At 43.2% G+C, this 26878-nt stretch overlaps 1 protein-coding gene across 8 annotated transcripts in view; it reads right to left on the reverse strand.

Moving 5' to 3' along the window:
* Positions 1-6238: 6238 nt before the first annotated feature.
* ATRX (ATRX chromatin remodeler) overlaps positions 6239-26878 on the reverse strand; it is a 137148-nt gene continuing 116508 nt past the window's right edge. For 7 of the 8 annotated variants that reach the window (XM_084814220.1, XM_084814216.1, XM_084814214.1 and 4 more), the window contains 6 exons: positions 24907-25101; positions 15052-15201; positions 13157-13282; positions 12506-12601; positions 10827-10955; positions 6239-9269 (listed from right to left, as the gene is read on the reverse strand). In XM_084814220.1, the coding sequence (XP_084670346.1) occupies positions 8967-9269; positions 10827-10955; positions 12506-12601; positions 13157-13282; positions 15052-15201; positions 24907-25101 (999 nt within the window). In that variant the 3' untranslated portion in view covers positions 6239-8966. The remainder of the gene's footprint in view (positions 9270-10826; positions 10956-12505; positions 12602-13156; positions 13283-15051; positions 15202-24906; positions 25102-26878) is intronic. The other variant, XR_014784880.1, reaches the window with a different exon arrangement.

Genomic DNA, 26878 nt, shown 5'->3' on the forward strand with positions numbered 1-26878 from the left:
TAGTTTCGTACTCTTGCACACAGTACTGCCAAAATCTTTTAAACTGGCAAATGGGCCCGTCTCTGTGCAGGTGGGAATAGCCCACGGATACAGCAAAGGCTGCACACAGATGCAGCTGTCAGGGAGCTGGACACATTGTGCCCGCCCACCTGAGTGAAGCCACGCCTGCTGGTGCCCCTAGGCCTGGCCCCTGCCATGGTGCATCCCGCAGCCCCTGAGGGGGGTTGCCCCACAGCAGCGGGGAGGGGGCAGGCATCTAGCGCTGGCCCTCGGCCTACTGATCTGCCCTGCCTGCAAACCGCATGGACTGCCAAGCAATGCGCAGGGCGGGGAGTCTGCCCCAAGCGGCTGAAGGTTTTCACTGCAGACCTCAGCCACATGGCCACATGATGAAGACGGATTATCTTGCATGTTCTCAGCCTTCCTTTGGCTAGCCTGGTCAGGCTGTGAGGCACAGAAAGGACAGTCCCATATTCAGGCCAGGTACTCCAGTGTTTGAAGGCAAAAGGAGAAGGGGACAGCAGAGGATGAGATGGCTAGATAGCATCACTGATGCAATGAATATGGACTTGAGCACGCTCCGGGAGAGAGCGCCGGACAGGAAGGCCTGGCGTGCTATGGTCCGTGGGGTCACGAAGAGTCGGACATGACTGAACGACTGAACAACAACAACAACAACTCCAGGGTTCATCACACAAATCCCCTCATGCATTCAATTAACGGGATGGGGCACTGGAGACAGCCCCCCCATTCCATGCCGACCTGCCAGCCTCTGCCCAACACCATTAATGCCCGGCGTTCAGGAGCAAGGGCTCCTCTCCTCAGCTGGGAGCCCGACTTGGCCAGCCATGAGTAGGAGTGGCCCTTTATCACCAGCAGGGACCATACAGCCATTGGGGTGTGTTGCCAGCGCACAAATCGGCCCGGAAAGGGCATGGCCCACGGCACCTTCCTCCTCACTGAACACATATTCGGGGGTGGGGGGGCATCAAATGAACACCCCTAGAAGTCTGCTTTATCCCGTCCCTGTTCCGTTTGATCTTATTCTGTGTCCAGGTCACATAGTGATGTTGCCTGGGCAGTTTTATTCCTGCTACCCCGCAGGGCTCTGCTCCTCTGTTTAGCCCCATTTCTATCTTTCCTTTGATATTTTCAGTCTATCCTTGTGTGAGTCTGCTAAAATTCTGCTTACCATTTCCCACTTTGATTACATCCCTAAGAAGGGGTCTGGGAATTATGGGTCCAGGGTTAATAACATTTTTCCATGGCCTAAAATGTTATCCTGCCCCACAAAGCATTCTCTCTCTCTCTCTCTTCATTTTTTCCTTTAGGTTTCCACTTATTCCTCTCAACGGGAAAATCTCCAGATTAATAAACCAACTCCTATGAATACAGATTTTGCAATTTTTGCAACCAATTCCAGTTTGTTCTTGTGACTTCAGCCATCCCTCTTGAGTTCTGACATTTTGTCCTTTTAGTCTTAGGCCCCATCTACACCGGGCTTTTACTCTGGGGCGGGTGCGAGTCAAAGATGACATAGTCGCGACTTCTCAGCCATCCATGGTTTTTGCCCAGAAAATGCAGAGTTCCAAGGAGTCATTTTACTGCGATTTTGGGGGTTTGCTGCGGGTTTCCCTGCGGTTGCGGCCCATCTGTTCCTTCCCCGAACCAACTTCACATTTTGCTGTGGGCATGTTGTAGGCATGCGTAGCGCCTGCGTCACTCCACAATGCCCCTTTACTCCCCCCATCCCTTTGCAGCTGCGCAGTTAAAGAGGCACAGAGGGGCGGTTTCATCTATTTAATCACACTTTTGCACAGTTTTGCAGCTTCGTATCTTCGCAATGGTTGTGGACTCAGTACCCAAGGGCTGGGGCGGGGGGGTCTTGGGGAAGGACCAACATTGCTCTGGCCACCATTTCAGAGTGATGGCTAGGCATGTAGTGCTCACGCTTGTGAGTGCAAACCATGGGGAACTGACGAACAGATGATATGGAAATGAAGGAGCACAAAATACCCACCTTTTACCTAAAAAGGGTCGGAAAGACACAGCAGAGCCCCTCAAATACAAAACATCCACTGAAGAGTTGCACCCCTACACTCACGGGACTGCACAGCTGTGCATTTCAGTATAATGGCAAAAAAAGGGGCACAGTGGGTCTGTTAGGGAAGTGCGCAGTACATCGGGAGTGTATCGCAGGGCATGGTGACTCGAAGCCACATTGCTGCACAGTTGCAATGGTGGGGGGGTCAAAGAGGTGCCATATAGATGCGGCCTTTGTGTCTAGGGAGTTAATTTCTGGGAGTGGGGAATATTACCTTTTTATCGTTGCTGTTTGATTTCATTGTTATTTCACTCTCTCTCTTTTTGCTATAGTTTGTAGTCTGAGCTGAAAAACTTCCTGTTAGCAGAAGTGGCTGTTTAAAGCAAATTGAATTCAGGAAGTGATGGGCTTGGCAAACTTTACTGAGTCATAAACAGTCCCCTGGTTAAGCAGTTGGAAGTATAAAACAGAAGAGCAAATCAGCCAGGCTTCCAACACAATGGAACCACCACTACTACAGAACATACTGATCATGCTACTCTTTTTATGCACAAGAACCCAGGCTAAAAAGGAAACTTATTTCACTCGACCTGGCTGCTTGGCAACATTCCCACCCCTTGTGAGCCCTGTTTGCACCTTGATGCATCCAGAGCTGTTAGTTGGCTCTGCATTCTGAGTGACCTATGACACCTAATAACTGCTCTAAAAATTCAACAAATTACCCCTTAACTTACACCCTTTTTTGCTGTGATCCCCTGCCATCGTTATTCCAAGAATTCCTTCAGAGAAAATATCTGAAACGGGGTGCAGATTTTCCCATTATTTCCTTGCCCAGAAGAGAGGGCTGTTCATTTGCTATACTTCTTCTGAGTTTTGGTCCAGAGGCAGCAGTCCTGTACTCTTTTGCTGCTGACATCAATATATTCTTGGGACCTTACTATTACTTTGCCCATCTCCTTAAAGGCCTTTGTCAAACAGTTCCATCAATCTGTTTTTTGCCCCTTTATAGGTCAGACAGATCTGATGTTAAGCTCTCTCATTCTTTATTTCCTCTCCATTATTTCTAGCACTGCTCAGACATGGAGCTGGTGGAGGTATCATCAGTATTCCAGTGTCTATCCATGTGCCTATAAGTAGACAAGTTGCAGCAACTACTGAATAAATTTAGCTCCCTCTATGAAAATTCTACAAACATGCCCTTCACTAGATGACTAGTCAAAAGGCGTCCCAGTAATTTCAAAGGTTGGTTTTCACTTAAATTATGTAAACGAGTCTTTTGCAAGTTTGTGTTACCAAGTGCGACATGCAAGATTCCTCTGATAGGTTTGACTGGATCACTTTTGCAGTTTCCACAAAATCAAAACCTTAGGAGGGTCAACTGGCCAATTAACTTCTGAGAAACGTCAGGAGCTGCTTCCTCATTTAATCCTATGATATTGTTGGACTGAGCAAGATGTACCATAGTGGATTGTCCAAAACAAGCAGGGGATATATTTGCTAGGTTTTCAATCAGCACTGGGGGCGGGGGTAGAGAGTTTAGAGCTGAAAAACAGGCAGTAAAACAGGCAGTAGGGAAGAGATTAAGCATCCCTCCATCTCCTAATGCTCTCCTCATAATTCCACCCCTTGGGACCAGGTTGGAAAGGCTGCTTTTTGTTAAAAAAAAATTCTTTGAAAGTTGCTTGCACTCAAGTCTAAGAAGCTGTAAAGATGGCTGAGGAATGCTGGGAGTTTTGGTCCAACACAGCCAGCAGGCACCACACTGAGAAGGCTGCTGGAAATGGTAACTTTTCTCTTAACTCCACTGGTTTGCCATTCTCTTTACATGGAAACCCCAAGACATAAGAGCCCCAAATATAGCAGTATTGGACCGCACCATGAAGAACACCTAGGAAATGAGTCCTGAAAGCTTGAAAACATCTCTTACCCCCATGAACCCCAATATAGGAAGGGCAATTGTACATACAGCTCGTGTTCATCTGGAAGTGGAAGCAAATGTTAATTCTCCCCCACTCCCACTCCCCAGGAATGTTATGGATGCATGTAACTTGTAATGGATTTATCCAGGGAAATTTGCCACGCACCACTAAGTGCAACTAGAGCTATGTTGGCGGGCCTGTCTTCTCCCAGGCTACTGAAATTATTCCTTTTTCCCATTATGAAGGGCTGGGGGCACATTCACACCCATGCCAATAGCACCCTGAGGAAAAGCAGCTTAGGGCGCAATCCTATACAAGTTTAGACAGAAAAAAGCCCTACAACTCCCAGCACTCCCCGGCCAGCATAGGTTGCCTCCTCCTCTCAGAGAGACCATTGGAACCAACTGCCCTGTGAAGAACAGAAACGAGGCCAACTACTCTAGTAGCGGGTATCACCCCTGGGCCTCCCTGAGCCTTTCCTGCTACGGCAGGAGTGATCCATTGCCAGCAGGTTCCAGCAAGGCCCCAGCCTGTAAGGTGGCCTGTCCCAACATGGTGTTCTCTAGATCTGTTGGGTTGGCTGGGGATGATGGTTGCTGTGGTCCATCTGGAGGGCACCAGGCTAGGGAAGGCTGCTGTAAAGCCACTTCCACGAAGATTGGGACACAAAGCTATTTCCTGGAAGGCCTGTTTTTGAACTGTGAGCAGCCTGTGGCAGCAAGTCAGTCTGTTTGGGGGGTATCATCCTGTAACTAAGAACTAGTGACCCCAAGTTTGTTTTTTGTCTCTGGCAGAAATATAAGCAAATAGGCCACCTGAATTTCGCTGAGGACAGGGACTGCCAAGTCTTATTACTGATTATTGGAAGCTGCTCCAGGAGATGGGTTTGGCTGGAGGACATTAAAAGTGCTTTAAACAAACCAACAGCCATGAGCAGGCTCTGAAGGACCCACCACGTGAAATAGCACAGTGTTTCCTTTCTTCTTTTTGCATCAGGTGTCGCTGCTGTTTTGGACTTTGGTGAAACCTGTAGCATACCTTTCCACTTCTCATTTTGCCTCAAACAGAGCCTTTGAAATTCGGTTATTGAAAAGCAGTCACTGAGAACTTTGGGGAATTCAGCAAAATTGTAAGGAGCACTACGGCACCTGTCAGCAGCGATGACCACAAGCAGCAGAAGATGCTGCTCTCTTGAGGGTGGAGAAACCAGCTCTCCCCGATGCCTCAACACTCCTGCTTTTCCGGGCAAGCCGTCTTTACAGCACTTCTGCTGTGCTTGTGTTAGTGAAACTCTCCTAAGTGTGAACTACCAGTATCACCAGAAGACAGATTTGCCTCCACCTGGAACCAAGATGGTGACCCATAAACCCTGAAACATTCAGAACTCTAGGCAATGTCAGGATGAAGGAAAAGATGGTGGGTATGAAAACCCAGTGCTCACTGTGGCCCTCCCCACACTCTCTTTCACACACAAATACAAGCACACTGCATGGGAGTCACCTCCTGTAGTTCTAATACATGGGCAAATACGACTATGCAGCAGAGCTGATAATATGGGCCTTTTACTATTTGATCAGCATCCCTCCAAGAGATGGTATTATTAAGACGAACAGGCCCATGCCCTCTCCATGTGGCCGTAGTCTTCATTCTCCTCAGCCATGTGAATGTGGATGTTTGTGAAAGTGGCCTGTTTTCTCTTTTCCAGTCCTACAATTTTTATAAAGCCTTAGGCCATAATTAATGACTTCATCCACATGAACAGAGAACTCCTAAGAGAGGAAACAGAATGTACAGACACATGCTTCTCTACAGAGGCTGCAGGATCAGAGGAATGATGTACCTGGATCCAGTTCCATTCAAGGTGTACATTTACAGTATTACTCTTTCCTTTCACAGAACAAAAGTCAGGAGGTCCTTAGCTCTCCAAATCCTGCAAACTATCTTTGACAGAATAGAATGAAAATATTCAAGATGTTTCTGTCTTGTTAAGACGAATGTTTCACTGTTTATAAAATAGTGTTTGAATTAGGAAGCTGAGTTCCCTGCACTGTTCTATTAACTCTGCTGGAGGTTTACTATGGTACTTACCCAAGTTATCTGGATAAGGCTGGAAAGAGAACTGCTCAAGTTGAACTTTAGAGCAAGGTGGAATGAATTTTAAAAAATCATAATAGTTTCATGTCACAAGTCATGAAGTTTTTGTTGGAAATGTACGATTTTAGTTCATCCTTATCCAAAAATAAAGGTATTTATTGGCTATAATTCATAATTTATTGGTGCATAATTCACTGAGCAAGAATAGTAACATTCAAAACGATGTTTGAGCCTATGAACATCAAGAACTATCTCAAATCTGATTTCACATTGATTAGTCAATGTCAACCCAGAGCCCTGCCTGCCACATTAGTAAAGCAGTACAACAGACATTTATGTATTTTGGTCACTTTATTAAATGAGATATTAAATATTTTTAAGTTTCAACTACCAAACAGCACTTTGAATGGTGAAAACACAGATAGCATACTGTCATACTTGAATGCTTCTCTTTAAAAACACATTTCCAGTCCTTAATATATATTTTACAAAAAGAGCCTTATAGGAAGAAGTGACATTTTTTCTACAGTACTTTTATGATATTTAATACAGAACTGAAAAAGCCGTCTAAACAAAAACAAAGGCCAAGTTTTCACAGCTGTATGATTTCAGCAGCCAAAGCTGGTCAAGGGACTGAAACGTTACTATACAACTGGGACAAAAACATGTACAGTATCACAATACTAAGCAAAAACGCTTTACATCCAAAGGAATAAACAGGTTACAAAATGTGGAGAATGTAGCAGGCAAAACTGTATTACAAGCAACATTTTTATTCATCATCTTATATAAGCCATTTCAACTAGGTAAAACATCTAAAACAAATATAAAAATGAATTTATTGATGCCATTTTCTGTCTTTAAATATTGATTAAAGCTTGATGTTATACTCAAAAGCACGATATTATGCAGCTATAATGTCAAGTGAGAAATATGTATGCAAAGTGGTCCAAGTTTTACTTCAATGCTTCTCGTCTCCATGACATCGTCATACATGTTACTTGTCTTTCTTGTAGTTGTGGGTGAAAAAAATGTGTCTTCAAAAATGCTGCCTTAAACTTTCACACTTAAGTCTCTTGAGTTGTAAAAATGCCACTGAAATCCCCAGCTCTATTCAGAAAATGTAGGAATGTCCTGGGCAGTTACATTTCTTCAGACATTTGTCTCAGGAAGTCTCTATTTCATTTCTTCTGAAGTGAACACAACATCTTTTGGAGTTTTCCCTTCTCACCAAATTAAAGAACTGTATTAAATTACACCGCTGGATGAACAGGGGCCAAGGATTCTCCCCACATCTGATCACAAAAAATGAAAACCAGCAACTCATGGTTAAATGTGCTGCAAAATATCACATTATGTTCCTATCACCAACCAAACAGCAGTCACTTTAAAATGAAATCTTCCCTAAAATTAGCACTGATGCTGACATTCAGATAGAAGATAAACTAGTTGTTCTTCACAAATGATTCAGAAAGCAAACTTTTGGACTACATACTAGCAACGTTTGCTTTTTCAGCCTTGTTTGGTGTCAATCCATCCATCTAGCTTTTTTGGATCACTAGAATGCCCTTGCTGTTTTCCTATTTCTACTCCTATACCCTCAAATGCACCTGTCATTTAATTTTATGCCCATATTCTGAATTTCTCTCTCTCTGGAAACATCAGCTAGACTAATGCAAGGAAAACCTTTCATGTTGCCAATCTGGATCTTCGTAAGCACAGAAAATGGATAACCATCCCATTTTAGTGTTGTAAAGTAAATGAAGAATAAGTAATCAGAAATGTACTTCTTTTCTAGGACTGAAACCAAAAGAAAAACCAAGCTGTTTTCCCTCCCCGCTTTCATATTCTTAAAAGAATGAAGAATAGGATGGGGAAGGAACACAATGTAACCAGGATACCTATCTATAAAGAAGGAATTATTTCACAATTCAGGCAGTACTGCAAACTGTGAAAGCACATTTCTTTACGTGCTGAGAGAGCAATGGTTTGGCCATTTCAAGGTTGCTTACTGAACATGAGCTCAATCCCAACCACATCTCCCTTAGCCCCCCATCCTACTGCCGGCAACAGGATGAGACACTAGCACCAGTATAAAGGACTCAACATAAATGTGCTTTGCATCAGAATCAGCACAGGGTGAAAATACACTGGTGAGGGACAAAAAGTTATTTGATGTTATTTCATCACAAAGATGAAATAAAAGTGGCAGAAGGCTAGAGAAAACAGCATCTTCTCAGGCCGTAACTTAAGGCTGCAGACACAGTTTCCAGAAAACTGCACAATTCAGAAGTTTCAGAGCAGTAGTATTTAAGAATATTGCACTCAGTTCTGTCTCTAGATCATTTTCAGTTCCTATGCTTTATTTTTCCATCACAAGTGATAAGTGTAGAATAAACCTCCATGTTAGTCCTGTCTTGACTTATTTCACATTTCGTGAAGGAATATAAAAAAGTTCCATAATTTGAGGAATCAACTTTAACCAAGAACTCAGCTGTGTACATTTGTTTGTGACAACCGAAATATACAGATCTGTGTAACTTCCCTAAGCTTCTCCCATTTGACGGCCGTTTTTATGGCTATTAACAGCAAGCATAGGAGTTTAGACAGGAAACCTGTGCAGCCCCTAATGTTATGGAAGGACCTGTTTTCATTGAAAACAACTGGATTATCTCCTGTACTCAACACATGTAAGAAGATTCTAGGCAAAATCACTGACAAATATTGTGGGGAACATCACGTCTTATCAAAAACAAAGTGGAAACGCTAAAATGAAACATGGCGACTAATGGGGGGAAATCACCCAAACTATTTATACAGTTGAGTTCTGTTAAGCCATTGATTCCTAAAAAAATAAAAAAATCTCTCTCTCTCTGATTTTAACGATCCTTTAAACTTTTAGTGCAAAATCACATCGATTTCCCTTGGGACGTTCCTGGATTCTTGCCACTCATCGGGGGAGGTGCACGCTGCAAAGGTGGCGGGTGCATAGCGCCAGCAACGGATTGATACATTCCTCTCATATCTATCTGCTGGAAGTTGGAAGGATTCATAATTAAACCAGGGGGCTTTGGCATCATCAGATGACTCATAGCTGCTTGCTGAGCGACTTGCTGAGCTGCTTGCTGATAGGACAGCTGCTGCTGCTGCTGCTGGTTGTATTGCTGCTGCAGTCTTCTGTTCATCAGAATCCTCTGAACGCAACCGATTAACTGTGGAGGGAAAGTGGGGCTGTTACAAGGGCATGGCCTGTCTCAATAATGTCTTTTCCTTTAGCCATGGTATCCCTGACAAATCGATTTTAACCCTAAACTTGATACTTGCTGCAGTGCTATCACCATCACTAATGTGGTGGCATTTGCAAGCTGGTGACCGGAGAAGCCAGTTAGCAATACCATTTAGGACCACAGTCCCCTAATGACTCGCCCATTGTGCTCCAGGCAGCATTTATCTTGGTTACCATGGGGACAGGCGTTCTTCTGTGAAATTGCTCCCATATATCAGTTACAGCATTTTCTCCTCTGGTACCATTTGCCACCCCTTTGAAAATTCTAATGTGAGTGGCCAAACAAACATTTTGTGGCAAACACCAAAGGAGAAAACACTTCCAACTTGACAGAATGCCTTCTCGGAAAGTTTCAGGTTTCGCAATATAACACGAAACCAGACAGCCCTGCAAGGCTTTAACTAACATGCATATTAAAAGACGTTAATTCCTTGATGCTGAGAAGCAGAGCTTTCCAGCAAAAAGTCTTTGGTTGGCAAGGACATGATCTGGAAAGGAACACCAGGAAAGTCTGAAGCAGAACTTCAATTCTGCTTCATTCCATGTTATTTATAAATATGTATCTATTCTAATGGAATGAGATTCTCTCTCAACTATACTGAAGAACTGCAAATTAGATTGACTTTGTGGCGTATGTGTGTGCGCGTGCCCATCTTTATAGCAATGTCAAAATACAAAATAAAAGGTAATATAGAGAATTATGCTAATTTCCCTGCTGCAATAATATTTATATAGTGCTTTGCCTAAGGACTCGAAGATTCTCTGAGAAATCCTGACAATGGTACTGTAAGGTAAGGCGGTATTATTGTCCCCCTGTTACAAAGGACAGGGTTGAGGATGAAAACAAATCGCTTGCTTAAGGTTCTTCCCCACTAAGTCAGTAGCGGAGGTGAGATTTGATGTGGGCAATGTCTAGCTCACTGCTCATTCTGTAACAACTATGCTACACTTGCTCTCACTCTTGAACCATATGAAGTTGCTCCTCTCTTCTTTAACTTCACGAAGAAATGCTTTAACATTTTCAGCACCTTGTATGGCCGTCCAACCGCTAAAAATCACTCATAAAATTCCAAAGGATGGCATCCTTTTTTATGCAGCAGGCATTCCTGGCAAAGCAAGAGACACAACTCCCACCAGACGGTCCAAGTGTTTACAAAAGAGCTGGTGCAGCAAAGTATTTAGGAGCAGGAGGTGCAAGTCTCCCAATGCAAATCTCAGCTCAACCACTAAATAAATGAGATGGCTGCTCCTGCAGCCCCCCCCCCCCCTCCGCCCCCGGGTAATGGAGAGTCAGTACAGACACACCTTGGGAAGGTGGTGATGTAAGGTTTATACAAACAACGCAAGTGACAGATTTTAAGCTCTTTGGAAAAGCACAATGATTAATAGTTCTCCTCAAATGTACTTCTGCAATATTGTACCATTTGCCACTTCCCCGTGCCTACCTGAACCATTAAAACCAAGAGGCATTTGGGATCCTTACCATCTGTTGTTTTGTCAGGACATCATTATAGATAGCCTCCCGGCGCTTAACGTCCAGCTCCTGGCTTGCTTGTCGGCTCAGAGCCAGAGCCTGGACCTGGGACTCTGTGAGGGTCAGATTCTCCTTCCACTGCAAAAGAAAACACCGCAAAGGGTTTGACTAGTTCTTACAGAACCTACTTTTGTTCCAAAGTGCATCAACAGACTTCACCACGAGAACGTAGCAACTCTCATTTTCAGAAAATAATCTAAAACACAGAGACGCTGCAAGAGATCACTCTGCCCCAATTCAGACACCACAGGGATTTTCCCTCCATGTGCAGGTTTTGTCTATCCATGCATTCCTCTTCACTTATCTGCCCATACTGGTGGGCCCAATTCAAAATGGGAATGCTTTGGATAATGATAATATGTGACAGAAGCATCCTGGAGCTTAGTGGGGAGATAGCGATGTTACCAACAGTGAGTAGTGATGGTTCCAGAGCTGCAGAAAAGGTGCCGGGCGGGTGTCTGCCCACAGACAGCAACACAAGTGAGAACATGCAAAAGTGGTCTCTGCCTGCTGTAGGGTATCAGAAATCAGGGAAGGAGGCAACAGTGTAGGCCAACTGAAACATGAGAGTAGAAGCGATGTTTGTCTAGGCAAACCACCATCTCCCTCAGGGGTTAATACCTGCAGAATGTACCATGTACCATGGCCAGGATTCTAAAGAGCTACTTTGGGTTCCTCTCAAAGGACCTAGGCATGCCCAGTGGGAGTGTTGACTTCCCCCTTTTAACAGTAGATTGTTGTGGACCAGGACATGGGGAGAGAAGGAAAGCCAATTCCAGAGGGATGATAAGTACATGAAAATACTGAGAGAGAAGTACCTGAAGACAGTCTGTAAAAATGTAAATACACTGTTCTCTGTTCTTCTATGAAGCTGTTCATAAAAACATGTATTGACAAAAAATAATCTGATACCAATAATCATTAAATAGTTTTACCTTATCACAATCATGAGTTTCTAAACCTTTTATAAAAGGCCAAATTCACTTCTTGCTTGGACACTGATGAGATACCAGTTTAGTATTCATTTTGGCACAAACCTTATTCATGATGCTCCAAAAAACCAAGCACCCATGAAAATCAGCTCAACAGTTAACAATAACTGAATATAGCCATTTCTCATATGCTCAAATATGCCTATACGATTTGGAACTCCAGACACTTTGAAACATCAATTGACTTCAGTGATGAAGTACTTAACTTTGGCTGGATTCTGTGTTCAGAAATCCTTCACCCCAGTTAACAACTACCTCAGTTCTACATGATACTATAACAGAAATCAGTGTTAAGAGCGTGTTTTTTTAGAAGAGAGGTTAACAAATCAGCAGGTTATTTGGCCAAGGCCACAAACAAAAAAATAAGTTTGCAGTCTTATCCAGGCTTACCTGAAAGTAAGCGCCACTTAATACAGTGCATAATAAATGTGCATAGAATTGGGCTGGAAAAATATCTAAATAAATTAATGTCTCATAACATTCCAGCCAACTAATTAATTTGTGATTTCAACATTGCTGAATGAAGAAATAGAATTAAAAAATAAGTAGTCAGGAGCCTCTACTTGATGGAGTTCTCCGAAATCTATACATCCCCAAAGCAAAATTGTCTCATAATGGGTACATTAGTTTACTTACGATAGTGGAAATGATGTCTTCAAGAGGCTGAATTCTTGCTCCAGTAACACTGTTAGTTGCTTCCACAACTTTTTCTCTGCCTTGATTAATGAGGTCCTGGATGGAATTTTAAAAGTGATTAAGAGTGGCTGACAGAATTTTAAAAGTGATTAAGAGCGGTTGAGTAGCAACAGATGGAATTGTCCACAAATGCAGCAAAATTCCACCTCCATCTTGCATCTATATAAGATGATGCAAGTAGTGTCCAATCTCATACATGTTGCTGGGCCACAAAATGGAAAGTAATTCATACACTATTATGATGGGGAACGTAACTGCTCCTCTGCCGCTTACTGAATGTCTGCAGATGCTATTATATTCCCGTGCATTCCCCCCTCCCCAGCTATTGAGCACTATTAATCTGACGTTTTAACTTTTGCAATCCAGAAATCAATATCTTACAAACAAACATGCAGTACTTTCATTGTGGAACAAAAATGACTAAGACCAAACAAGAAAAATACAAAATAATTTTTAAAAGATTCAACCATTACCTGTATTTCTCTACTGCCCAACTAAAGAACTGCTCTCATTGTTAGGGGGTAATGATTTGATTAGGTACTCAGGGTGCAGCAAATATTACGTCATGGTATTTGGGAATTTTCCACTTACCTCCAGCTGCTGGTTGCTCATAGCAGACAAGGCTGCCAGATTGAAAGGAATATATGGGGTTTGAGAGTTGAAGTTGGTTTGGAACATGTTTGTCCCAACTGGTATGTTGAAACGCATAGTCAGGCCCTGAAAAACAGATGGCAGTTTTGAGTATTAGAACATCAGGAGAGAGCTTGATCAATCCAAAGTGTCAAAGTAATAACCACAGACCAGCCCAACAGAAAGGAATTTACAAGTGATTTTGTAATGTCTACAATAAGCAAATGTGCCAACTACTGATCTGGTAAAGGTGACAAGAGCGTATCAACCAAGCCACCAAGATTTTTTTAAAGTATATGCAAAGATCACTGACAAGACAGGAAACCCAATGAGCTTCATGCTCAAGTAAGTTCTTCATTGGGGTTACAGTTCAAAAGAAGATCCTAATTCATAAAAAATGCACTTGCCCCTGATCTGGGCATGTGGTTACACTGACTTCTGCTATTTTCCAACAGATATCTAGTCATTTCACACAACAATCAAGTGTCTTCACAAGGAGCTGTTCAGTGGCCAATTTGTGGAGAGAGAGAGAGAGAGTGAGAGAGAGAGAGCTTACTGCTTCAAGAAACAACACATTGGATCAGTGACCTAATAGTGGAGGGTGTCTTTTAAAATGTATTCACCTCAGTAGTCCTTAAAATCCTGGCATATAGAAGGGGAAGAAATGGAAGCAGTGACAGATTTTACTTTCTTGGGCTCCAAGATCACCGCAGACGGTGACTGTAGCCATGAAATTAAAAGACGCTTGCTCCTTGGGAGGAAAGCTGTGGCCAACCTAGACAGCATAGTAAGAAGCAGAGACATCACCTTGCCCACAAAGGTCCGTCTAATCAAAGCTATGGTTTTCCCAGTAGCAACATATGGCTGTGAGAACTGGACTATAAGGAAGGCTGAGCGCCGAAGAATGGATGCTTTCGAACTGTGGTGCTGGAGAAGACTCTTACGAGTCCCCTGGACTGCAAGGAGGTCAAATCAGTCAATCCTACAGGAAATCAACCCTGACCGCTCATTGGAAGGTGAAGCTCAAATAGTTTGGCCAACTAATGCGAAGAGAAAACTCCCTGGAAAAGACCCTGATGCTGGGAAAGATTGAAGGCAAAAGGAGAAGGGGACGGCAGAGGATGAGGTGGCTAGATAGCATCACGGATGCAATGAATATGGACTTCAGCACACTCCGGGAGAGAGCGCAGGACAGGAAGGCCTGGCGTGCTCTGGTCTGCGTGGTCACGAAGAGTCGGACACGACTGAACGACTGAACAACAAGTCCTTAAAAAAAAAACCTATGAAAACTTATGTTTCATCTCTCAGCTGGCACTGAGGCAGTGTGATGATGCCTAGCAACATTGCAGGACTGACAGAGAACACAGCAGGAGAGAAGCATGAATTAATATAATATAGGAAAGAGTCTTGAGAGACATTTACGTCTCAAAAAATGAAATTCAATACGTCTGAAAGGTGTACGTTTCAAATACAGCAACTCATACTTACTCACAGTCAAAAACCCTTAAGAAAGCTACTGAACCTGAAAAAGAAATCTGAATCAAAAGCAAGTTTGCTGCTTCCCAGGCTGCACTGTGCCAGCAAGACGTGTCTGCAAACATCCCCGCTGAATGCAAAGGGAGAAGACGTCCTCTGTGGCATTGGGAATAGGGCTGCCTCGGGAATATGGTGGAGAGATCCAAGGGCACCCCACAGTAACAGAGCTGCAGCAGCTTGCCAAGGCTCCTAGAGACTGCCCAGCCTCTTCTGATTGCTTCACCAGGTGCTCCGATGGTAAATGACACACAAAGCAGTCTCTGCTACTCCCAGCAATAAAGCTGCACTACCCAGACCATGAACAGCTTAAGGCATCCTACCTTCTTTTCGGCTTCATATTCGGCCCAAGCTGCCTTCCTCTCCTCTTCAGTCAATTCTTCTTCTTCTTTGTGGTCAAGGAGGGAATCATGTTCGTGATAGCCCACTATATGTTCTTTTTGGATCTGAAGCAGTTCAGCTAGAATTGTATCCTGGTAAATAAAAGTGGCAGAACACTCAATAAGCACATATCAACATTTTTAATGGAAAATAGCAGATCTGGATATGCTCTCAGCAGAGACGCTTCTCATCAGGGGGTATTAAGATCATTGGAAGAGGAAAGTTTGTCTCCTCAACACCCCCATTTCTATGGTATGTAGAGCCTGATCAGGCTTTTGGTGGAATTTAACTTCTTCAGTTAAATTTGCCCAATTTCCCACCTATAAAATGAGCACAGGCGCAACATTTCTTCATAAGTACTCAAACGTAAAAATGATAAGACAGAAAAATGGCCAAGCATGGCACACTGGGGCATGCTGGGAGTTGAAGAGCTTTTTTCCTGTCTAAACATACATAGGATTGCACCTTAATAGTAGCAGTCATTGCTTCTTGTGGTTTTAAACTTCCACCTCAACTATATAAAGCACCTCAAAACCACCCTGTGAAAGTTTGAGGCCTACAGAGGCAAGGGAAAGAAAAAAGTCAGGCCTACAGGCCTCGAGTTTTTGTTGGGAGTATCCTTAAGGGGAGTAGTTTCATTTCCCCCATTAAGTTTCATTTCCCCAGGATTGAAACAGTACTTTTGGTTTTTCAGGGAGATGGGTATATAAAGAGAGCGAGAGAGCCAGGAAGAGCAGCGTCAGGAAGAGCAGAGCCTGAAGAGGGAGCAGGAAGAAGCAGCCTGGAGAAGTCCAAGTACGGCTAGAGTAAAGGAACTTGTGTTTTGCAACTTTTATTTTCTCTTAATGCCTTCTGTCTCATTCAGCTCTATTGTGTAAATACCTATACTTGGGACTGCTTGCTTTAAATTTACCAGTAAACTGCTGTGGTTAAACCCTGGGTCTAGAGTGTCTATCACGCCACATCTACAGCCTAACCCTGGCGTTACTGGAAAGGGGAAGGTAAAAGAAGGAAGGTGGGACTCTTAAGGAGGCAAGAGATATTTAAGGAGTTGCTCAGGGAGTCCAGGTCATACAGGGAACCCTGACATATAGTGGTAGCAGTGAGATTCTGACAAAGGTGAAAACTGACACTCCAAAACCATTAAGGTTTTACGAACAGAGCTGACAAAGGCAGAATATTTTATTTTGGGTCTGCAGATTAGGGAACAGAGAGGCTAGCAAGACGAGCCAGTATCTGTCTATGAACAACACTGCCCTGATTGAGTAATGCAAAAAAGGACAATTTGCAGTGGGCAGAAAAGGCTGTAGAAGAGCGTAAAGTATTGCTGCTCACACATGCAGCAACTGGCATAGGGAGTCCTGCTGAGCTCTGAGCAAAAGAAGGGAGTCAAAGAAAGGGAACTGCAGATGTTGGCCAAGCAGAAGTAGGAAGAAAACAAGCTGGAGTGGGAGCAGATCCAGCTGCAGGCTGAGCAACGCAAAGCCCAAGAGGAACAATGCAGACACAAGGAAAAGATGCAAGAGGAACAATGCAAAGCCCAAGAGGAACAACTCAGACATGAGGAAAAGATGGCACAGCTGAGATAGGAGTTGCCAGCCAAGGTCACCCCCAAGGACTTCACGGCATACAGCCCAGGAGACCCACAGGTGTTCCTGACCACCTTTGAATGGGCGGCACAGAAGTGGGGACTACAGGAGGGTGAATATATGAAGTGCCTAATTTAATAAAAGGGGAGCTGGCAGGGATAGCATGCCAGAGGGTGGGGCTGTTATCTAGGCTCAGCGTGAAGAAACTGTGTTTAAAAGGTTTCGGTTGGGTTCTGAGCACTTTCAGAAAAAGTTTAGAATGTTAGCTCCTCAGCCTGGTGGAATTTGGAACAAAGCTAAAAAAAAACTGCTACTGAAACGAGTAGAGGAAGCTAAGGCTGATACAAGGGAAAAGGTGCTAGAATGAATGGCTCTGGATCAGTTTTATTCTCAGTTACCAGGGAAATAAAACTGAAGGTTAAGGATAAAGATCCTGACAATATAAGCCAAGCTGCCGAAATGGCTGACAAATTGATTGAAAATTGGGAAGGTTTGGGCCCAAGGTGGGAGTCTGAAAAGAAAGTGGGGGAGGGAAAAACCCCAGTCAAAAAGGAGTTTAAAAAACCTCCCAATTATTCTTCTTACCCCAAATATATAGTCTGCTGTTCATGTGGCCAGACCGGCTGTATCAGGAATAATTGCCCCAGGTTATAAACCCCTTTGCCTGCTAAAATGGGTGTTCCCAAGCAAGAACAAAAGAAGCCCCAAGGTGTAGCAAGTGTGAAACAGTCCTATAATTGTGGGTTTGTGATCTCTAACCATGAAGAGGTTAATTATCAGTTTCACAAAACTGTTTGTGTTAAGGATAAAACCATTATCGCTATGCTGGACTCAGGAGCAGATTGTTCTTTAATCCGAGCTGATTTGGTGTCACCTGAAGATCTAGTATCAGGAAGGTACATGGAAATTCAGGGAATAAAGGGCCCATCTCTTGATGTCCCAGTGGCCAGGTTATCCACAGAATGGAGGGGATGGCGAGGGTTCTATGAGGTTGGTGTGATGGAACCTCAAGCCCAATTTGCCCCTATCATTCTAGGAAAAGATATAATAGGCCCAGATGCTCAAATATGCGTGGTGACTTGCAGTCAAAAGAAAAAGCGAGGGGACAGACAGGAAAAAATTATTTTGGAGAAAAGAGCCAGAAATGCAATCTTTATTGGTCCCTGAAGGATTAAACAAAAACCCAGAACCTCCCCGGGAAGAAGCAAGTGCTTCAATGGAAGGAAGCAGAACCATATGCATATCCTTTGGCATATGCCATTCTCCATCATATATGGGAATGAATGCGGAAGCTGGGTATATAAGAGATCCATGGGCAGAGCTAATGTGGAATTCTAGATAAGGGAGAACAGGTACCTCATCTGGCATCTTCATGTGTGAAAGGCACAAGTTTAGAAACAAACACACATCGTACAGCTATACAAAGAGAAAAAAAGCAGTATTTAGGAAGAGGGGAGAACTGGGGTAGTAAAACTATGCAGATGTACACTGGGGGGGAAAAGGCCTGATTAAAAAATTAAATAAGCACAATAAAAGCCCTCTTATACTCTACCTAACAGGGCTCAAAATGACTGGAGAGTTCTTAAGCATGCATGTGCATTAGTTCCCATGGTAACAATACTGTTGAATACAGTGCAATTTAATCCATATACACCATGCCAATACAGTCATCAAAATGTGGTTTAAATTATATTCAACTGGGTAGATCTGCATTTCTTTGTCTGAAATGCAATTTGTATTCAGTAAAGGTCAAGGCTTGAAAGGTAAAATTTACACTTTCATTAAAAAAATTCAATAGTTTCACACAGTTCAAAATATGTATTTGCTGAAAAAAATGATATGAACCTTTATTCCAAAAACATAAATCTATTTGCCATCGAGAAGATACTATTTATATTAATGCCACAAATGTCTATTTTTACATTATCATACACAATCTCTCTAAAATTACCTTCCAGATTTGTAACCTTGAAAGATATTCGTAAGGTTATACCATCCAGTGCCAAAGCACCGACTTATTACTTGAGTGAAAACACTAACAATAAATACAAATTGTGTAGAAAAGCAAGAAGCAATGTATCTAAGTATAGTTTCATGCAAACAAAGTTATGACACAGAATACGTCAATGTTTTTAACACTTTTCTAAGAAACTGCTCGATGTCATTTCTATTTTTTTTTTACCCATTTCCTAATTGCATGCAAATTGTATAGTAATATGCAACTCCAAGAAAGATTGCAAGTTGTATTCTTTCAATGCTCACTTGGTATTTTGGGAGATAAATCAAGATGACAGAGGGAGCTATCCTATGGCCCCTGGACAGCCGCTGGGGGGGCATAGGATTTTTCGGATTCCTGGATCAGAGATCAGAGATAGTGCAATGCTTTGACCTTGGAGCCAGGGATCTGCGCTCCCCGCCCCCTCTCAGCTGGCATGGAGAGAACTGCACTGGCAACCTCAGAGGGGGTAAAGGGTGTGTTGCAGTGGGTGGGGAGGGAAGAGGGACAGGGAGGCCAGCATATGACATATCCCAAGGCCTCCCCAGCCGCCTTCCCTCCCGCCCCAACATGCCCCAGCAAGATGGGTGAAAAGGCCTGTCTAGCTGAAATGCAGAGCAGGAGCAGCATGGAGACACTGATAGCCTCTGTCACTCCTCCCACTCTACATTAGATGTGCATACGCCTTCATTGGCATAGGATTGCACCTTTAGTTATTCAGCTACTGCACTTTATATACTACTTGCCCAGTGAGTTCATGAACCAATCTGAGAATTGACTTCAAGCTCATGGTCTTAAACATCAGCTCTTTCTAGTTAAGGATAGGCAACACAGTCCAGCCTGACAACATTTTTTTAATCTTCAGACATCAGCCTGATGAGTGAGCAAGAAGACCTCTTGGGCAGAGTTCAGGAGACAGTGCAATAGAGTACTCAGCAGTACTAAAAAACAAAACAAAAAACTTGATGGTAAGGAAAGTTTTACTGAGGCAAGGTTTTTTTTTTGTTTTTTTTTAGTACTGATGATTACTATACCACATTCAGCAGTATCTGAATAACTGACAGCAAAATCCTGTGTGTATCTCCACAGAAGTAAACCTCACTTAATGCAATGGGACTTACTCCTAGGTAAGTCTAATTAAAATTGAGATTTCCTAATATATGAAGGAATGAAGCTTAGGGCACAATCCTATGCATGTTTAGACAGAAAAAAGTCCTACAACTCCCAGCATTCCCCAGCCAGCCTTGCTAGGAGTTGTAGGACTTTTTTTCTGTCTAAACATGCATAGGACTGCAGCCTTAACATAGGAAGGACTGACACCTATGTCTTCTTGGCTGCATATGACATCAGTACTTGTGGAATTAGGCACAAAACAAGCTAAGGAGACCTGAAGGGGAAAACTAAATCATAAGCTTTGGTATTATGTACCTCTTTTCAATTCAGATTACTTTTCCAGTGACCAAATAAATGGATTTGCATAGTTGCACTTTTTGCACTGTAGACATAGAGCAAGATGTTTTCAAGTTTTTCTTGACATTAAAGAAAAACTAATAGCAACAAATTTAATCACCACCAGAAATCATTGGAATGGAGAGTTGGAATTATTTAAGCCATTTTATTCAAGGAGCAATCTCCAAGGACAAAAAAATTAGCAGGCAACATAAGCAACAGGAATTGAAGGCTATGCTCAAAAAGGAACCTACAAATGAGGAATGAGGGTGAAATATTTATAAATCACTCTCTTGGTCAGGCAGCTCAGTAGACTGATTTTTAAAAGTAGTAAATCAAGATAAATGAAACAAAGAATTCAAGATTTCCTAACCTAAGATGTATGTAATCAAATTGCTTTCTTCCCAGCTATCAAGGGCCCATGTGTTAAAAAGGAAACTTGGCAGAGAAGAGACAGTCAGCTAAGTAAATCCTCTGGGAAATCTACCCTCATACACATCAGAGAACATTGTGAAGCCTTTAAATATGAAAATAAGAAACTGGAGTCTCTGCAATCCCATGTCCAAGCCAAGAGCACAAACTTTCACACACAGAGATACTTGTCATGGGAGTGACTTGCAAGAGGCACTCCAGTGAATTAAACTGTTATGTGGAAAGCAGCCTGGAGATTAGTAGTGGAATGATGACTCCATTTGGTATTTTCTCAAGTCAGGGGTTTGGGGGGTTTTTAGGTGGGGATTTGTTTTAAAGCAGACCCACCCCATTTCATCTCAAATTTCTCACTGCCAAATTTGAGGATCAAATTCCTTGACTTAAGATGTGGAAAGAAGCCCTTATATTGCCCTACTTTGCAATGAGAAACTCAGGAAGAAAGAAACCCTCACAGCCACTACAGCAACGGAGAAAAATATTTCAGCTGGAACGTCCATATTCTTCTGCATGTTAGCCACCATATTTGCTAAATGGTATTTGGGAGTCTTAAGGACAACGGGGCCAATCTCCTGAAAAATCAGCTTTATAGTAAGCCTGAACACAGCTGCCATTGTCAGTATCCTTGCAGAATCTTACATCTGTTATAAAAGTGCACGGAGAGGTTCTAGCGATGACTGGAGAGGGGAGCTGCCTCTTATGTTTTCTACAGGTAATTAACACCCTTGTAGGTGCAAGAGAGTATGTTAGCCCTGCAACTGGATTGGATGTTCCATATGACACACTGCCCAAAGCAAATGCGCTCAAACAGGAAATTAAATTGGCCTCATAAATCTTCAAAACAAAAATCAACCAATAATCTTTGTGGGACAACCATACTTGTGCCTCAACATTAACTTTAAAACCAAGCCCTGAAGTAAAGGCTTTATCTGTGTAAGGTCTTTTCTTTTTAAAGGAAAAACTCACTGATAATGTGAGAACAGAAGTGTCTATATGATTTGACAGCCTACGAAAATCACTTTGCTGAGGTAGCTGAATTTCCCAACAGCTGCATGCGCAAATCCATCCATCTTGAATAAGATGGCAGAGAAGTAGAGGCAAATATTCAATTTTACTCTCACTATCTGAAATGCTTAAGCTGCTTGCAAGAGTTAAGTGCTGCGCTTCACATCTTATAAGAGTCTCCTGATGACCATACCCTGTTCAAATTCCCATCCTGCCCTGTTTTGGTTTACCACAAGGGTGTTCATCCAACAGTGTAACAAGCAATGGAACTACCAAGCAATTGTTTTTGTTCTATCTTTCTTTAAAATGGAATTTAACTTACAAGTATTAAGGTGCAGTCTGCAAGACTGAAGCAAAACAGAATGAAGGGGAGGGGGGCTAGGAGGGGTTTGAAGATCAACTTGCCCAAATTTTTGGGATGTGTGGGTTGGCTGGATTAAATTAGTACATCCAGTACGGGGGGTGGAGGGGTGGTTGGAGAACCACAGAAACACCTCCCCTATATTTGTTGGGAGAGAAATTCTGCAAAACATGGCCCCTCCAAGAAATTCCTGACTTGTGCTGTTGATAACTTCCTCCTACAGAAAGCGGAGGAAGGAACTAGAAGATCGGCTATCCGTGACTTGATCCTAACCAACAGAGATGACTCAGTGGATAAAGTAGCAATTACGGGAACTCTGGGGGAAAGTGACCATGGTATACTTGAGTTCTTGGTTCTAAAGGAAGCAAAAGCCGAGTGTAGCCAAACGCGTATACTGGATTTTAGGAAAGCCAATTTTAATAAACTCAGAATGATGATAAGTAAGGTCCCATAGCAAGCGACTCTAATGTGAAAAGGAGTCCAAGATGGGTGGGAGCTTTTTAAAAAGGAAGTTCTAAAGGCACAATTACAAACAATTCCAACAAGGAAAAAAGGTGGAAGACAACGGAAGAAGCCAATGTGGCTTCACAAAAAACTTAAGAGATGACCTGAAAACAAAAATGGACAATCATAAGAAGTGGAAGGAAGGTTAAACTACAACGGAAGAGTACAGGCAGATAGCACAGAACTTCCGGGGTGGCATCAGGAAGGCTAAAGCTGAGAACGAGCTGAGGTTAGCGAGGGATGCTAAAAACAACAAAAAGGCCTTCTTCAGATACATGCATCGTAAAAGACCGAGGAAAGAAATGGTGGCTCAGCTATTAAATAAGGATGGCAAAATGATAAGAGATGATGAAGAAAAGGCAGAAGTGCTTAATTCCTACTTCAGCTCAGTCTTCTCGTGAAAGAGGGTCTATGACATCTCCCCCTGCCCTGCCCAAGCAAAGGCGAAGTACAGGCTGAAGCGGCAGGGTTGCAGCTTGAGATTGATTGGCCTATGGTCAAGGAACATCTAATTACTTTGAATGAGTTCAAATCTCCAGAGCCAGATGAACTGCATCCCAGAGTAATAAAGGAACTGGCAGAAGAACTCTCAGAACCGCTGTCTATTCTCTTGGAGAAATCATGGAGGACGGGGGAAGTGCCAGATGACTGGAGGAGGGCTAATGTTGTCCCTATCTTCAAAAAGGGCAAAAAGGAGGAACCTGGGAACTACAGACCAGTCAGTCTGACATCAATCCCTGGGAAAATTCTGGAGCAGATTATAAAGCAATCAGTCTGTAAGCACCTTGAAAACAATGCAGTGATTACTCAAAGCCAAAATGGATTTGTCAAGAACAAATCCTGCCAGACAAATCTGATCTCATTTTTTATCAGGTCACTTCCCTGTGGACTGTGGGACTACTGTGGACATAATATACCTCGACTTCAGCAAAGCTTTCGACAAAGTGCCCCATGATATCCTGATGAGCAAACTGGCTCAAAGTGGGCTAGATGAAACAACGATCCGGTGGATCCACAGTTGGCTACAGAATCGGACTCAAAGAGTGCTTATCAATGGGACCTTCTCAAACTGGGGAGAGGTAATGAGCCGGGTACTGCAGGGCTCAGTCCTGGGCCCAGTGCGCTTCAACATTTTTATTAATGACTTGGAGGAGGAGGTGCAGGGAATGCTGATCAAATTTGCAGATGACACAAAATTGGGCAAGATAGCTAATACCCTGGAAGAGAGAAACAAAATTCAAAGTGATCTTGATAGGCTGGAGTGCTGGGCAGAAAACAACAGAATGACATTTAATAGGGATAAATGCCAAGTTCTACACCTAGAGAAAAAAAAAACCAAATGCACAGTTACAAGATGGGCAATACTTGGCTCAATAATACTACAAGCAAGAAGAATCTTGGAATTGTTGTAGATCACAAGCTAAATATGAGCCAACAATGCGATGTGCCTGCAAAAAAGGCAAATGCCATTTTGGGCTGTATTAATGGAAATATAGCTTCCAAATCCCGGGAAGTAGTTGTTCCCCTCTACTCAGCACTGGTTAGGCCTCATCTGGAGTACTGTGTCCAGTTCTGGGTGCCACACTTTAAGAAGGATGCAGACAAACTGGAGAGGGTTCAGAAAAGGGCAACGAAGATGACCAGGGGGCTGGAAACAAAGCCCTATGAGGAAAGACTGAAAGAGCTGAGCAAGTTTAGCCTTGAGAAGAGAAGACTGAGGGGAGATATGACAGTGCTCTTCAAGTACTTGACAGATTGTCACAAAGAGGAAGGCAGGATCTCTTCTCGATCACCCCACAGCGCAGGAAACGGAATAATGGGCTCAAGTTACAGGAAGCCAGATTCCAGCTGAACATCAGGAGAAACTTCCTGACCGTTAGCGCAATACGACAATGGAACCAATTAACTAGGGAGGTGGTGGGCTCTCCCACACTGGAGGCGTTCAAGACGAGGCTGAACAGCCATCTGTCAGGGATGCTCTGACTTGGATTCCTGCATTGAGCAGGGGGTTGGACCTGATGGTCTTACAGGCCCCTTCCAACCCTACTATTTTATGATTCTATGTCTATGGTATGGATAGTGGTATTACCTGCAACATCTATTTCAAAACAGACCCCACAGTTATTTCATGGAAGAAGGAAATTGAACAGCAGGCTTGAGAGGGAAAAGTAATACATTTCATACAATGTACATGTGGAAGTAGCTTTAAAAAGTCTGCACAGATTAACGGAAGGCAGGCTATTAGTCATAATGGCTGGAAATGGACAGGAACAGGATTCTTCTCCTCATCAGGGGCTGGGCACAAATAGGCTTACAAGTTTTCACCACAGCGTCTGATTGGCTACTGTCAAAGACAGACTGGTAGCCTAAAGAGACCCTTGGTTTCCCCCAGCATGGCAATTCATATTTTGTTTCCTTCTAGAGACTTTGCTCCTGTAGATGCTAACTGTGTATACTGGCTTACTTTGGGCAACATGGGTGTATCCCTTTTCTTCTTCTTTTCTGCATTAGCATCATCCAACAAGTCTGGATCAAAAGTATAGAGCTCAGTGAGTTCATTCATGGTAAAGTGACGCTCAACCTGCTGCTGGTCAACAACCCGGAAAGATAGTGACTGTTTAGTTACTTGACGATCGTAGATCTTGTCTTCCATCGTTCCCTTTAAAACAAAAAAAACACATTACACTTTATGCCCATATAAAGGACTATGATATCTATTTAATCATGTGATGTTAGTGACTAGGACTGCCTTTTACCAACTTTGCCTGGTTTTCCCACTGTGATCCTACCTGGACAAGGAGGACCTAGTCTCACATCACTCATGCACTGGTTATATCCTGGTCAGACTACTCTCTGTGAGGCTGCCTTTAAAGGCAGTTATGAAGCTACTATCAGCTTATCTGAAGGACTATTTGTGCCCATATGAACCTGAGTCCCAGGCCTCATATCACAGGCCATGCTCTCTGTTCCATCATTAGCAAAGACCAGATGGGCTGCTACCAGGAAGTAGGCCTTCTCAGTGGTGGCATCACAACTGCAGAATTGTCTTTCTAGGAAGATCCACTGAGCATTCTCTCTCCTATTTTTGCACACACTCTGAAAACACACTAGTGAGTTGTGAATCCCTTCCCCTTCGGTGGACTGGGGCCTTCAAGAAAGAGGGCAGCTGTGCTGAAACCTGCACTAGTCACAGGGTGACCACTCAGAAGCTGCAGCCCAAGCTGCTTTCTTCCCTCCTTTCCCAGCTTCAGAATGATCAGCCACTCTCACTGAAGTAAAAGGTGACTGGGGCAAAGCATGTTCCCAATGGGCAAAGAACTGACAGATGGGAGAGCTGCTGCATAGGCACACTCCAAAAGGGGCTGTGACCAACTTTTGAGAGAACACAGCAATAAGATCATTAAAATGCAATATTGCTATACCACTTTAAGAATTTAGTATTTCAGAACGTAAAGACCACCCTGCTGGATCAGGCCTACTCTGTCATATAGTAGGCAGCCAGACACTTTCAGGAAGTCCAACAGCAGAATATGCCCTGTGTAAGAGAGAAATGCCCCTGTCCCCCTCATATATAATACTACAGGCTTCCCCAACCTGGCACCTTCCAGATTTGTTGGACTGTAACTCCCACCATTTCGGCTTAAATTGAAGAACGTCGGGAAAACCACTAAACCGTTCAGGTATGACCTAAATCATATCCCTTATGAATATACAGTGGAGGTGAGGAATAGATTTCAGGGATTAGACCTGATAGACAGAGTGCCTGAGGAACTATGGACGGAGGTCCGTAACATTGTTCAGGAGGCAGCAACGAAATCCATCCCAAAGAAAAAGAAATGCAAGAAAGCAAAGTGGCTGTCTGATGAGGCTTTACAAGTAGCTCACGAAAGAAGGGAAGCGAAAAGCAAGGGAGAAAGGGGAAGATATATCCAACTGAATGCAGAGTTCCAGAGAATAGCAAGGAGAGACAAGAAGGCCTTCTTAAATGAACAATGCAAAGAAATCGAGGAAAACAACAGAATGGGAAAGACTAGAGATCTCTTCAAGAAAATTGGAGATCTCAAGGGAACGTTTTGTGCAAAGACGGGCATGATAAAGGACAAAGAAGGCAGGGACCTAACAGAAGCAGATGAGATTAAGAAGAGGTGGCAAGAATACACAGAAGAACTATACAGGAAAGATCTGAATGTCCCTGATAGCCATGATAGTGCAGTCACTGAACTTGAGCCGGACATCCTCGAGAGTGAAGTCAAGTGGGCCTTAGGAAGCATTAGTAACAACAAAGCTAGCGGAGATGACAGTATTCCAGCCGAGCTATTTAAAATCCTAAAAGATGATGCTGTTAAAGTGCTGCATTCAATATGCCAACAAATCTGGAACACTCTACAGTGGCCACAAGACTGGAAAAGGTCAGTTTACATTCCAATTCCAAAGAA

The sequence above is a fragment of the Heloderma suspectum genome, chromosome 9, assembly GCF_057233095.1.
Source record: "Heloderma suspectum isolate Gila_16-S chromosome 9, 16-S_ref, whole genome shotgun sequence".
NCBI classification, from domain to species: Eukaryota; Metazoa; Chordata; class Lepidosauria; order Squamata; family Helodermatidae; genus Heloderma; species Heloderma suspectum.